Source organism: Pelodiscus sinensis, chromosome 4 (genome assembly GCF_052426305.1).
Source record: "Pelodiscus sinensis isolate ZL-2025 chromosome 4, ASM5242630v1, whole genome shotgun sequence".
NCBI lineage: Eukaryota > Metazoa > Chordata > Testudines > Trionychidae > Pelodiscus > Pelodiscus sinensis.
The window spans coordinates 68,060,757-68,075,588 of NC_143055.1; the positions used below are offsets into that span (position 1 = coordinate 68,060,757).

Here is a 14,832-nt window from a genome sequence, read left to right on the forward strand (position 1 = left end):
ATATAGAAGAATGATGGTCCTGAAGCTTAGCAGTGCATATCCCTGAGGAAGGGAAACTGTTAAATCTTTGCATAGTAGAATTCTAAAAACAAAACACAAGTGCAGCCATTTATACTTATGGTGATATAACTACAAATGGTACTGCTATTTAGGAAGCAAAGAGCAATCCTGCTATGGGCTTTTACTTTGGAGCAACTATATTTAGAGTTTTTCACAGCAAAATGTTATACTATATAAAAAAACTATGTAGCAGTGTGATGATTTTAAAACATTTCATTCTATAATTGAAAAAATATAATGATTTAAAATATATGTAGGCAAAACCCAAACTAGTTTAAGATTCAAATAAGATACTAAATAAGGTACAAACACACACACATGCACTCTCAAGAAACAATATCAATAATATTTATTTAAAATACTTTTGCTGAGGAAATCTCATTTTACAGGAGGTTGTTTTTCAGTGAGTCAGCAAGACCATGAAAAATAAAACCAGAGACAAGTTCTCTGACAAAAATTACAAAGAAAGCTTCTGCATGTCAAAAAACAGTCTTTACGTCTGTAACTTAAGTATCAGTCCTATTTTTTTCTAGTGCACACCACTGTCCATCTTTAGATCTGGTTTGTTCTTGTCATTCTTCACTGAGTAGATGAAATATGTTAAGGTATCCTTTTCATTCACTGGAATAGTTCTAAAATGGCAACCAATTATCTATAAAAAAAAAGTTTAAGGAAATTAGATAGCCATTTGGTTACCTATAATCAACAAGTTCACATTTCCTAGATAATGGAAATGAAATTCAGAATGAACAGAGTTGACTTTTTTTTTTTAAGATTTGATCAAACAGATCAGTACTAGTAGGGGTGAAGACATTTGCCTCCATCCATCAGTCTGAATCACAGGGATTAGGCAATGAATCATTTCAATACCCTAAAGTAAGAATTGCAGAGGATGCGCCCAATCCAGCTCTCTCAGCTACACAAAGCAGACTACTGAGAAGAGAGTTAAGAGTCCAAGTTATTGGGAAGTGTACAGTATTTGAGTGTAAAATATAACAGTAGAAATTGGAAGTCCTGGATCATGATTATATTTGAAGGGCCCTGCACTTGATCATTAATGAGTCTGTCCCTGGGTTTTTTAACCTGACTATAAAGAGGCAGACATCATAACTAAGCAGTCAATAAGGGTGAAATCAACTATGGTCATGGCTCCTTAAACTAGTCAAATTTTTCAAAAGGCTCCTACATTGCTTAACTACTTTTGATTTCTTTTTACCCTTTATCAATTTAAGATTATTGTCCTCAAAACATATCTAAGAAGGGAGCAGGGGTAGTACCTGAAACAATTTCCCCTGCCATTAATTGTGGATTTGTTTTATCACTCTCTCCCTGTTGCTGTGCAAAATGTCCATACAGACTGGGGAAGCGAAGGAGAAAATGGCTGTGCAAAGTTTAGTCAGAAGCACAAATAAAATAAAACAAAACAGTAATCTTAAACAGTCGCTTGTGAAGATAGTAAATTAATAATTTATGAAAAATGTGATGTTTAACTGACAGCGTACCTTTAGAGTTCAATTCCAGCTGACTGAAGAGTGTCCATATTACATTAGGGCATTAGGACATCCGGGGACTTAATGAACGTGCTCAGAATTTCCTAGCATCATTCCCAAGAACCCAGTGTGCTATAAATGGTGATGGGCAAGTCACAGATGACACTGTTGGCAAGAACGTGACTACAGAACACAATCTTGCATTTCATGACCATTAGAGAAAGATCAAAAGCTAGTTTTGGCCAGCAGCGTTCTACCACTTGTGGCTTCTTTCATGTGACATTTCTGCCAATTTAATAAGTGCTCATAGTTTTGTTTGAAGTCATATAGAAAGAGAATATACAGTACTGATTTTAAATTCATACTTGCAGTAGCAAAAAAGTTGGCAACAGACTGTTCTTTTACAAACCAGCCTTGAAATTTCTTGCATATATTCAAGAATTTTGGCTTTAATCCACAGAGTAGAGGAGACATACACAAAATGCCTCTACACAAATGCAATTCATCATAATATTGCATAAAACTAGACACAACACAGTGAAGAGTTAGACAACATCTTAACAGAGGACCATCAACCTTCAGAAGCAGTATTTAAATGAACATTGCAGATCTGTTTGTTTGCAATGCAAAATGGAGCCTATTATTTTAAAGTAAAACCTGTGACACGTTTAATGATTTGTTTGGCTAGAATACTGGTATTTTACCAAGTAAATGATATTTTCAGAAGACTGAAATTTACAAACATGATAGAATTCTGTTGTACTTAGAGAGATTTCTGTATTTTTTTTTGGTTTTTAGTTTTTCAAGTTTCCACACTTACAAGAAGAGATGTGAAACTGGATGCCCAACTTTCACATTAAGTTAAGTTTCTAAATAGCAGTGTTGCGATTTTATAAACTACTTCAGGAATCTTTTGCAGTTTGTACTTCTAAACCTGTCTTCCTTCCGCTAACCTAAGCTTTTACTTTTGATTTTCTTTCTTAACTACAATGATCTTGGCTCAGGAGCTGGTGACAGAGGTATCAGAACATTGAAGGAAACTAAATAAGTAACTTCATTTTATTTTCAGAAAAATCCAATCCACGTGTTCTCTTAATGCAAAGAGAAGAATGTGTGGAACAGGATAGACTCTGATTATAATGCAGTGCCATATTAACTAAGGCAACTTTTATAGTTGTCTAAAGACAAGAATATGTTACTTATGCCAGTATGTTGGAAAGGATCACATTTTTCAGTCACAAATATTAGTAAGTTACACTGTCTGCTACTGAACAGACAATCATACATACTTCAACAAGCTGTGCTTTGTTAAGTCCTGGTCTAGTCTGTAACTTGAAGTGTCTTTTGTACCTTCGAAGTGTGTTCACTTGTAACTGATATAAGTCAACCTAGAAAGAAAAAATAATTCAATTAAAGTTAGCATGCATCTTTAATTAGAATAAAGAGAGGATTGATTTGTTATTAATTGTAATGAACTTATGATTTAAAAGGTGAACTACTAAACAAATATGGAAACTAAGTTGAGGGCAGAAGCATATACTAAATACCATCCTGCTGACCCAGACAGTCTTTAGTAGGCATTCAGCATAATGTCCTGAACTCATCTTCCTTCCATTTCCCCACAGATGTTTAAAAGTAGAATTAAGGCTTATTTCTGTGCTGAATGTCCACTGCACCCTTTCTCCCTCTCAAACAGGGAGAATCATATTTGTTATTATGTGTGGACTCAGCTCAGTTCCATTTTTCTTTCAGAGTTGGACTTTAATATGACCAAGCAAAGGCATAATACCAATCAAACATTAATGCAAGGTCAAGGACTGTACTCACATGATGCCCTATAATCAACACTGTACAAAGACTAGCTATAAGAAATAGTACGAAGTACCATAAAATCTGTGCCATAGGAGCATGCTACAAGTTTATTTGGTTTGGAGAGGCAGAAAAGAACAGCTGTTCACAACCAGTGAACATATTGCCTCTACACAGCCACAATGTGGGAATTATGTGCCTAGCTATAGGCTAAAGTCCCACAGAACTATTTTCCATCAGGAGTTAGCATCTCCTTAAATCTTATATTTCATATCCCACAGATATAAATACCCACACATCACTGCAATGCTCCCTCAGTTTCTCTGTTCCTAGGAGGCCTATTCAGATGGAACTATCTGGAGAACAAATGTTACTGTTAACCCTTTTCCTCTTTCCTGACTTTGTCACCACAGCCCTGCTCTGTAGGGGCACATCTATACTTATGAGAAGATCGATACTCTGGAGGTCAGTTTTTTAGCGTTTGATTTAGCTGGTCTAATATAGACCTGTAAATCGAATGCTGAGGGCAGTCTCCGCCAGCATCCAGTACTCCTTGCTCTGCATTTTGCATAGCTGGAGTTGCATACCTTAAACCAACCTTCCTGGTCTAGTATAGACCAGTTGTAGGAGACTAAATAACAGCGACCTCCCTGAGAAGGCCTGATACGTGAACAGTGATTGCGTGACTTCCCTCCCAAAACCAACATTTTGATGTCATAAGAATGATGAAGGAATGAACTTAATACTACGATGCAACCTTAATGACATTTTTTAGGCTAAGTAGATGAGCTATTGCATACTCAGAAACCTAGCCAAGTTTGGAAAGGTGATAGCCCCATAACTCCTTGATAAGGAAAGAAGGGTGAAGAGATGTGCTGTTTGCTCATCTTCCCAGAATCAGATGTCCATGGGTTATATCTGATTTGTTTTAGGGGAGTCCCATTCCCTAACTAGTGTTTGATTTGATAAGCCTTTACTACACAGGGGTAGAAAGGCAAATGAATCTTTTCACACGGTTCCAGAAGCTAGCAGTTCTGGGGATACTTTTCCATCAATGAGAATGTGCAGAAGCCACTTCCAAGAACTACTGATCCTGGGGACTCAGATGGAGGCCAAGGATCCTTCCTCTTTTTCAGAGACACTGACCAAGAGGTAACTGATGCAACAAGTGAAATAATATACAACTACATACATCTATGATGTATAATACCAATATGGAGGAAAACCTGAGTAAGAAAGTGTCATGTCAGAGTTGACAACTGAAGCTCTTCAGATGTCTTTCTGAGCTTGACTTCTTTTGGAAGTGCAGCTGCAGCAGTCTGGAAAGGGACTTGCTATTTATGGTCCAGAGAAAGCCATAGCAAAAGACCGGTTGCACCAAGAACTGCGAATCCCACAGAAAAGAAAAGAAAACTCTCTTGTCCGGCACTCCCAGGACCTTACCATTTCTGAATGAGGGGACTTGCTAGACCAGGGGAGGTCTTTCCCATCAAGGTCCATGCTGCCCTGCTGCCCCCAGCTAGGCCTCCAGCCTGGCCCTGCTACTGCCTGCCTGGATGTGGCTCCCCAGGCTGGAGCTCCAGGGCTGTTGCTGGGGACAGAGCTCCATGGTTGGGGCCAGAGCACAGCAGCTTCTGCTCTGCAGCTGCTGTTTTCGGCCCCCCGCTACTGCCTGCTGCAGGGCCAGAACTCCCTGCTGTACCACCCGCCCCTCTGCGCCCCCCTAACAATGTTCTCCCAGATGAGTTGTCACCTCTCCTCCACCCAGCTTCCCCCATGGCCCAACTCCTTGTTCCTAGCCTCTGTGGTCCAGTAACATCCGTGGTCAGGCAGGATCATGGATGCTGCCAGACCAGGGAGTCCTAATTAAGGGAGGTACAATCTGTACTCAGAAATATGATTCCAAGCTAAATATAATTCAACAGTGTGCCACTGTTGCAAAAAAACCAAACATGATTTCTGGGATGCATTAACAGGAGTGTTGTGAGCAAGACACGAGAAGTGCTTCTTTCACTCTACTCTGCACTGATTAGACCTCAGTTAGAGTACTGTGTCCAGTTTTGGGCACCACATTTCAAGAAAGATGTGGTGAAATTGGAGAAGGTCCAGAGAGAAGCAATGAAAATTATTAAAGGTTTAGAAAACAGGACCTATGAGGGATGGCTGAAATAATTGGGCTTGTTTAGTGTAGAAAAGAGAAGACTAAGAGGGGACATGATAGCTGTTTTAAAGTATCTAAAAAGGTATTACAAGGAGGAGGGAGAAAAATTGTTCTCCTTGGCCTCTCATGTTAGGACCAGAAGCAATGGGTTTAAATTGCAGCGAGGGCGGTTGAAGTTGGACATTAGAAAAAACTCCTTAACTGTCAGGGTGGTTGAACACTGGAATAAATCGCTTATATAGGTTGTGGAATCACTATCACTGGAGATATTTAAGAACCGGTTGGATAGATATCTATCAGGGATGATCTAGAAGGTGCTCAGTCCTGCTGTGAGGGCAGGGGACTGGACTTGATGACCTCTTGAGGTGCCTTCCAGTTCTAGTACAGGCAGTCCACGAGTTACGCGGATCCGACTTATGTCGGATCCGCACTTACGAACGGGGCTCTCTCGCCCCGGAGCTCACAGGCAGCGGGACCGCCCAGAGCGCAGCGGTCCCGCTACCTCAACCTCCGGGGCGAGAAAAGCTGCTCCGGGTGCCCCTGGTCTGCTGGGGACCGTCTCCAGCAGACCAGGGACACCTGGAGCAAAGCCGGGGAAGCGGAGGGGTCCCGCACCTCTGAGGCTTTGCTCTGGCAAAGCCTCAGAGGTGCGGCACCCCGCCGCCGCTGCAGCTTTGCTCCCGGTGCCTCTGGCCTGCTGGCGACCGTCTCCAGCAGACCAGGGACACCTGGAGCAAAGCCTCAGAGGCGCGGGACCCCTCCGCCTCCCCGGCTTTGCTCCAGGTGTCCCTGGTCTGCTGGGAACCGTCTCCAGCAGACCAGGGACACCGGGAGCAAAGCCGCGGAGCACACGGGCAGCGGACAGCCCAGACGCGCCGCGGCTGTCCCGCTGCCAGCGTACTCCAGAGCTTTGCTCCCCGTCTCCCTGGTCTGCTGGTCTCCAGCAGACCAGGGAGACACAGAGCAAAGCCGCGGAGGACCCGGGCGGCAGGACCGCGGTGCGTCTCGGTCCCCCGCCTGCGTCTCCCTGGTCTGCTGCGGGGGAGGCCCAGCTAGTACGCCCCCCCCCCCCAGCAGTCCAGGCTTTTCTCCGGATGCCTGTGGTAGAGCAGTTGGGGCGCTGCCGGTTGGTCCGGCAGCTCCGCTCTGGGCGCTACTGGACCAACCCAGCAGCACCCCAGCTGCTCTGCCCCAGGCGTCCCCAAGTCAGCCGCTGCTGAAACTGACCAGCGCTGACTACAGGAACCTGAGGCAGAGTTGCTCTGCCCCGGGCTTCCTGGAATCATCCGCTGATCAGTTTGAGCAGCAGCTGACTTGGGGATACAGATTCAACTGAAGAACCCCAGGTATGTAAGTCGGAACTGGCGTCCAGATTCAGCCTGTTGAAACTGATCAGAGGCTGATTCCAGGAAGCCTGGGGCAGAGCAACTCTGCCTCTGGCTTCCTGTAGTCAGCCGCTGGTCAGTTTCAGCAGCGGCTGAATCTGGACGCCAGTTCCGACTTACATACAGATTCAACTTAAGAACAAACGTACAGTCCCTATCTTGTACGTAACCCGGGGACTGCCTGTATTCTATGATTCTAAGAACATTTTGAGGTAATCTGTGTGGTGGCAGGAGTGGAGCTGGAAAGGCAATTTTAGATAAAAATACTTAATTCCCTTGATTCCTAGCATTTCATAGATTAAATATCTCAGGACTTCAGTTGTCCCCCAGACCTCTGACATCCCCGCCATAACAGCCTTCAGAATAAAACTGCCCTGTTCCAGTCTTAAGATTTTTGTACTAAGGGAAACAAAAGTACAAAAGTTACTAACTCCTGGAGACGCTTTGGATACGTCTACACTGCTATTGAATACCTGTGACTGAACCACATAAGCTGACATAGCCTTGTGGGGCTCATGCAATATGGCTGTTTAACTGCAGTGCAGATGCTGCGGCCTGAACTCTGGGACACTGCCCAGAGCTCAGCCACAGGTGTTTAATTGCAGTGTATACATATGGGCTGTGTCTACATTGGCACCCTTTTCCGGAAAAGGGATGCTAATGAGACAAGTCGGAATTGCAAATGCCGCGGGGGATTTAAATATCCCCCGCGGCATTTGCATGAACATGGCTGCCGCTTTTTTCTGGCTCGGAGATTTGCCGGAGAAAAGCGCCAGTCTAGATGGGATCTTTCGGAAAATAAAGCCTTTTCCGGAAGATCCCTTATTCCTCTTAAAATCAGCAATAAGGGATCTTCCGGAAAAGGCTTTATTTTCCGAAAGATCCCGTCTAGACTGGCACTTTTCTCCAGCAAAGCCCCGAGCCGGAAAAAAGCGGCAGCCATGTTCATGCAAATGCCACGGGGGATATTTTAATCCCCCGCGGCATTTGCAATTCCGACTTGTCTCATTAGCATCCCTTTTCCGGAAAAGGGTGCCAATGTAGACACAGGCATGGATTGCCAAGGAGCTAGTTCTGGAACAGAGTGCTTTTGGGAGCCTTCTGGAAAAAGTCTTCTGGGCATCACAGCCTACAGCTGAATGTACTTTCCCAGGCACTGCACATCTAAATTATACAAGGTCAAGATGAATACCTTTTATACTCCAATTTACTACTTTAATTTGCCATCTCCTGCAATGCCAATGCAGCTCTACAAAAATTGATAAAAAAGCTAAAGAACTTCAAATATTGAACTATGTCTTTTGTGTCCACTATACCCTACTAGAACAGCTAATAAATTATGTATGTAATTTTAATACCCTGGAGGAATTGAAAGGATTGCTCTGTAGCCCTTTTGGCAAAAGAGAGAGAGAGGAACTAGAAGACAATTGAAGTGCTGAGGTATTTAAACTCTTAATCTATGAAATGTTAGGAATCAAGGGAATTAAGTATGCCTCTAACTGCCAATTCCTACTAAAAAATGTTTCTGCTACTGCCTGGCTAAGCACATGGCATCTACATTAGGAATCTGCGGAGAAAATGTCATGAAGGAGAAATTTTTATCAAAGTTAAAATTGATATATGTAATTCCAACTTTCCTTTCTTGGAAAATTATTATGCATACAATAAAATTAAAACATTTATTAAATTATATATGTTAATATATTATAATATTCTTAAAGATAATACATAAATATTAAAATATTATGTGTACATTAATGGAGTGAAAAAAGAGCTCTCTTCCAGTCCTTGGACAAATTAAAATTGGAAAAATTGTATTAACAGACTTGGTGGCAATTAAGAACAAGCTTTATATGACAACTTCTAGGACAACTGTTCAGCTACCTCTGGAGTGTCGATGTCTTGCACTGGTGAGTCACCATCATCATCACTGCCTTTTCTCTTTCTTCTGTTCCGCACACTCTGAATTAAGTTTTTGTGGAAGTCACAAATGTAAAGATGTCTTGCCTAAAAATGTAGCAATGCATGTTTTAAATACAAATCCACATCCAGGAAATACATGATAATGTAAATTATACTTGTAGTAATTTATCATGAAGTGGATCCATCAAGAAGCTCTGGTGACATTACCTATGACTTTAAGAAAGCTGTTTCTACCAGAACCCATACTTAAAATTTGGTATGCTGAAAGTTACCACATGTATTTGGCTTAAAAAATCCCTCCTATCATTGTACTACTGCAGTGAACCAATTCAAAGTTGGTATTAACAGGCTGTAGAAAGAGCCAAGTACAGCTCTCTTGTTACTCATCAGAATACAGGAAATAGGATGTTAAATTACTTTGCAATTATTTTAAATGAACTGCTATCTCACTTCACAACTCTCTTCCTTGGTTTTGCTTCCACCATCCAAGAAAACGCATTGTAAATAAAGTATGTGTATGTCTAGTTTTAAAATTTTCCTTTTTGTAGGAATCAAGCTCATTTTGAGAGGAAAGGCCTGTAGCGGTGACAAAGTATCTTTAAAAATCTGTGAATTTCTTTTACAGAGAAAATATACACATACACATAGGGCTACTGACTGTACATCAGTATCTCACATGATGATTGGAGCTGTGGGTGCACAGGTTGTGGGGAGGAGGATGGCAATCAAGCACTTAGAAAGTTAAATTTGAGATGATAAAAACAAATAAAAACCTAAATGCAATTTAATTCAACATATAATCAGAAAAAATTGGGGGCCTAAGCTTTTCCTTTTGTTAATGCAGAAGAGCTTTTTTGCCCATTTACAATAGGCTTTAAGTTTACTTCACCAGCTCTCTCATAAACCATGACTCAAGAGAAAGCTCACAACAGCCAACAAAAGCATAAATATAAATTAGCAACCATTTTTCTCCAATCAGCATGAGTTTACTCAATCTCTTGTGGGTGGTAAATGCAATAAGTGTATTAGAACCTTTCTTTGTGTCAGCATCCCCTAACATTTCTGCTCTGTGAAGTAAAAATAGATCGCCTTGGCAAATACTTGTGCATTTCTGACTGAGGAAACAAGTATTCATTAGAGAAGGAAGCCGGCAGACATTTGCTCTGCAGATAACACTGCTCCCGATCTTCGAAACGTATCTGCTACCAACGGGTGTTTATTTCTCAGCACACACCAAGGAAGGGAGCCAGGAGCTCGTGTTGCCTGCACACGGTAACACACGCTCGTGGCGATTTCTCGTAGAGAGCAGTACGAAGAGCCTGATGGCTGCCAAACGGAAGACACGGTGGCCAAGAGAGACGCGCAGCATTACAACAGGCGGCGGAGCGGCCAAGGGTGCTGCTCTCACTAGAGTCAGCCACACAAACACGCATGGAGTCCCTGCTCTGGAACAGCTTGGAGGGGCGGCCGGGGGGGGGGGCAGAGGGGAGTGCAGCCTCCAGCTTTCCCAGCAAACGGGGGCAGCCGGACAAACGGCCTCTCTCCGGACTGCCACCCTGATTTTTCCGGAGGGAGCAGAAGGGAAGATGAGAGGAGTCTCCTATCCCCCATCACTGCACAGAAGCAGTTTAAGCTTCACTCTTCCAGCTGACCGCACCAAGGGCAAACCTCAAACGATTTAGCAAAGAAGCTGCTGCCTAAAGTCTCACACTCACGGGGGGGGGGGGAAGGGGAGGGAGGGAGTTTAAGCCTGTTCGGGAGAGACTCTTAAGGCCGGAGTGGGGCTCCGGGGAGGGGCGAGCGAGGGATTGTGCTGTGCTCCCGGACAGCTGCAACGCGGCGCGTGAAGAGAGACAACAGGACCCGCAAGTCGCTTCCCGATCCCACACCTGGGGGGAGCTCCTACCAGCGGCTGGGCTCGTTCCCTTGGGGGCGTTCGGGCCGGTGACCCCGCAGGAGCAGCCGTCACTGCCTGCCCTAATGCGAGAGGGGCGCATTCCCCGGCCGGCCCGGCCCTGACTGCCACTCACGCCCGCCCGGGACACCCTGTCTCTGCCCCAGGGGCGCACAGCGGCGGCGGCGGGTTTCCAGTCGTCACTTACACTCTTGTCCAGCTCGATCTTCACCTTCTTCTGCGAGATGCTCTTCTGGATCCTCTTGCTGAAGCTGGCGTTGCCGGCGGCCCGGCTGCACCTCTCTCCTTCCTCTCGCAAGCAGCACAGCTGCCCGGCCCCAGGGCCCGCAGCGCCAGGGGGCCCCGCGGAGCCGGCGGCGGCGGCGGCACCTGCGGCAGGGCCGGGACCTAATCCCGGCGCCGGCACCTCCACGGTGGCGGCTGCATTGGCCACAACAGCAGCAACGACGGTGGTAGCGGCAGCGGCCTCCCCTCCTCTCTGGGTCACCTCCTCGGGGGCGAACCCGTTCATGGCCCCAGCAGCGTCCCTATCCCGGCGGAAGAAATCGCCGACCCGCCCGGGCTCCTCACCCGCCTGCGCTGCCCCTTTGTCCGGCAGAGGAGCAGGATCCGTCCTCGCCGCCTGGGCTGAATCAAACTTCCCCGCTGTCTGTGCGCTTGGCTGCAAGGGAGGGATTTAAACCTGCCCCATCAGCAATCGGCCCGACAGGCAGCGTCGCTGCAGGGGGCACGATCCTCCTCCCGGCCTGAGGGTCACCTCCGTCCCGTGGCCCCCGGCAGACAGAGCCCCGCAACAGGGGGCACAGCCCCTCCCCCAAGGGCACACAAGGGCTCCTTCAAGGGGCACAGCGAGATCGCTGCTCGGCCCCCTCCACTCGGGGCCCTAGGCTGTTGGGGGGCTCCCAAAGGCGGCCAAGCGCCTCACTCTGCAAAAGCCACGTCCGTCCCCCGGGTCACCCCGCTTCCTCCTTCCCCCTCTGTCATGTGGAGACTTTTCAGCTGTTTCCTATGTAACAACAGCAGCACCCAGCCTGCGGCTCCGCTCCGCGATGCGCATGCGGCCTCCCGCCTCAAGGGGCTCATGGGCGCTGTAGTTTCTATCATTGCAGCGTCGGCAAGGGCGGGGAGGGCTGAAAAACTACAGCCCCTGAAATGCACCGCGCGAGCCGGGCTTGCGGGCCTGGAGGGCCGCTGTAGACGTTTGTAAGCCCGCCCCTCCCCTCTGCAATGTGATGGGGGCGGGGGGAAAGGGGGTGACTGAGCTCTTCGCCAGTGAACTGCCGCGTCTCAGCCTCCTCCTGGGTCTCCCTCGCGAGGGGGCGGGGACCGCAGGAGGCGGCTCCGCGCTGCGCTAGGCCCACTTCTCGCTCAAAGGACGGTCCGAGCGGCCGTTGAGATTTGAAATGCGCCTGTTTGGAAGCTGAAGCGGAGCCGCTCGCCCCAGCCCCGCCCATATCCCTCAGCGCCGCTGCCAAGGCGGCTCGGCCCAGCCCGCCCCATCTCTGCCCCCTTGGGTTGCTCTGACAGGCCGGGGGGAGATGCTGCGAGGCAGAATATTGGGGGAGCGAGCGAGGCCTTGCGTGAGAGGCGGGGAAACGCCTGGTACCACCAGGCAGCGTTGTCGCCTCCCCTCGCCTCGGCCATGTTTGCGCGCGGACGCCAGGGCGGGCTGCAAAGCTCCCTTGCTGCGCGCGTCCAGGGACGCGAGAAAAGCGGTTCCCCTGCCCCTAGTTTACCACCGGTGGGGTTTTGTCTCCCACAAGGGCGCTGCGTGCCAGGATAAGCAGCTGCAAGCCGGAGGGCTCGGAGCGTGTTGTTGCAGCTGCGTGGCTTGCCGTTGGTGAGCGCGTTTCCCCCCAGGCCTGCCTGCCATGGCGCACAGAGCTAGCTCGCCGTGGCAGGCTTTTAGACGTTTCTGCAAAATCTTATTTTCCTCTCCTTTTGTGACTCTTTTCTTTTGGGATAAAGGCTGGACTACATGTCCCGTTCACCCCTCAACTGCAGACGGGTGGTTCGGACGGGAGTGGTACAAGGAACTTGGGGTGGCACCTCTTCAAATGAGAGCTGGCTGACAGCTCTAAACTTAGCCTGGGATTTTTGCCTGTGTTTACTGAGAATAATTGGTCCTTGCTCTTTGTGTTGTGGATAGCTTTAGATATATAAACATTGGAAAGCAATTAGATAACACCATACAGGATGAAGAATAAGAGTTAATGTTTTTATAGTAAATATTTTATTAAAGAAGGCTTTGGGAGTAACAAACTTAGTTCATTTATTAGCCAGCATTTTTCCTGTATCTCCCTTCCTGGTGGTAGGATCATTTATTTTGCTGTAACAGTTTTCCCTATCACTAGTTTCCAGAACTTACAATTAAATTGTAAATGACCTCTCTATCATGCTTGACAATACTCTAACTCAGACCTGCCTTCAACAGGAGGAACAATTAAAATGGAGGTAATTAGCACAAAGGGTGAAAGCTCTTGTTCAAAACCTAGTTTCTAAACTGTATAGCAAAAGTACATAAGGTTAATAAACATAAGCATCCAACAGTTCAGCTCTCCCTGGTAAAGGGATAGAATGAAGAGCCAAACTTTGACCTATTTTTCTTGATGTGTTTGCAAAGTCCATGGTAATGAGTTTCCTCTCAGATATAGCTTTTATTTTAAAGCCCTGTGAAATTGGGAATCAAATAGTTAAATGCAACTAGGTCATTGAAACATTCATTCAGCTGTATTAATTACAGCATATTCAATAGTTACTGAATCAAAACAGGTGGAGTGCCAGATCAGGGGGTGATCAGAGAAGACATGTTCTGTATACGCTAGGGCTGTCTCTACATTGGCACAAAAGTCTTGCGCAAAAGTAACCGCTTTTGCACAAAAACTTGCTGCCTGTCTATACTGGCTGTGAGTTCTTGTGCAAGAACACTGACCTAATGTATGAAATCAGTGCTTCTTGCTCAAGACCTATGATACTCCCACTCAGGAATAAGCCCTCTTGCACAACTGTTCTTGCACAAGAGGCCAGTGGAGACAGGCAACATGAATTTCATGTGCAAGAAAGCCCTATGGTTAAAATGGCCATCGGAGCTTTTTTGCACAAGAGGGCGTCTACACTGGCACGGATGCTCTTGCGCAAAAGCACATCTCTTGCGCAAAGACACATGCTGGTGTTGACGCTCTCTTCTGTAAGAGTTTTTGCGCAAGAACTCTTTTGCGGAAATCATGCCAGTGTAGATGTAGCCCAGGGCTACGTCTACACTGGCAGCTTCTTGTGGAAGAACTGTTTTGTGGAAGAGTTCTTGTGCAAAAAGTCTTCCACAAGAACGTGTCTACACTGGCATGTGCTTTTGCGCAAAAGCATCTATGGCAGTGTGGACACTTTTTTGCTCAAGAAAGCTCTGATGGCCATTTTAGCCATAGGGGTTTCTTGTGCAAGAAATTCATGTTGCCTGTCTACACTGCCCTCTTGCGCAAGAGGGCTTAGTCCTTGTGGGAAGAGGAATAACTCTTCTGGAAGAAGCCCTGTTTTCTGACACTGTACTGTAAATTTACTTGCGCAATAACGCGTGTGCAGTGTAGATACCCAGCAAGTTTTTGCACAAGAACAAATGTTCTTGTGCAAGAAGCTGCCAGTATAGATGTAGCCTAGGATTCTGAGTCAGGAAACTGGATTATAACAGTTCGGCTGCATCTAGACTGGCATAATTTTGCTCAAATACTTTTAACTGAAAAGTTTTTCTGTTAAAAGTATTTGCACAAGAGAGCGTCTGTACTGGCATGTGCCTTTACGCAAAAGATTGTTTTTGCGCAAAAGCATCTGTGCCAATGCAGATGCTCTCTTGTGCAAGAAAGCTCCAATGGCCATTTTAGCCATCGGGCTTTCTTGCGCAAGAAATTAACGTGGCTGTCTACACTGGCCCCCTTGCGCAAGAATACTTGCGCAAGAGGGCTTATCCCTGAGCAGGAACGTTGGAGTATTTGCGCAAGAACCACTGATTTTGTACATTACAAAGTCAGTGTTCTTGCGCAAATACTCGTGGCCAGTGTAGACAGGCGGCAAGCTTTTGCGCAAAAGTGGCCGCTTTTG

The 14,832-nt window shown here is 46.3% G+C and overlaps 1 protein-coding gene across 1 annotated transcript; it reads right to left on the reverse strand.

The window, feature by feature from the left end:
- Positions 1–381: 381 nt before the first annotated feature.
- On the reverse strand, positions 382–12,117 carry SAP30 (Sin3A associated protein 30). The gene is made up of 4 exons (XM_075930208.2): positions 10,931–12,117; positions 8,790–8,912; positions 2,840–2,938; positions 382–712 (listed from the first exon to the last, which is right to left on the reverse strand). Exons 1-4 carry the CDS (start codon positions 11,252–11,254, stop codon positions 590–592), a joined length of 669 nt encoding a protein of 222 aa, XP_075786323.1. The 5' UTR covers positions 11,255–12,117; the 3' UTR covers positions 382–589.
- Positions 12,118–14,832: the final 2,715 nt, after the last annotated feature.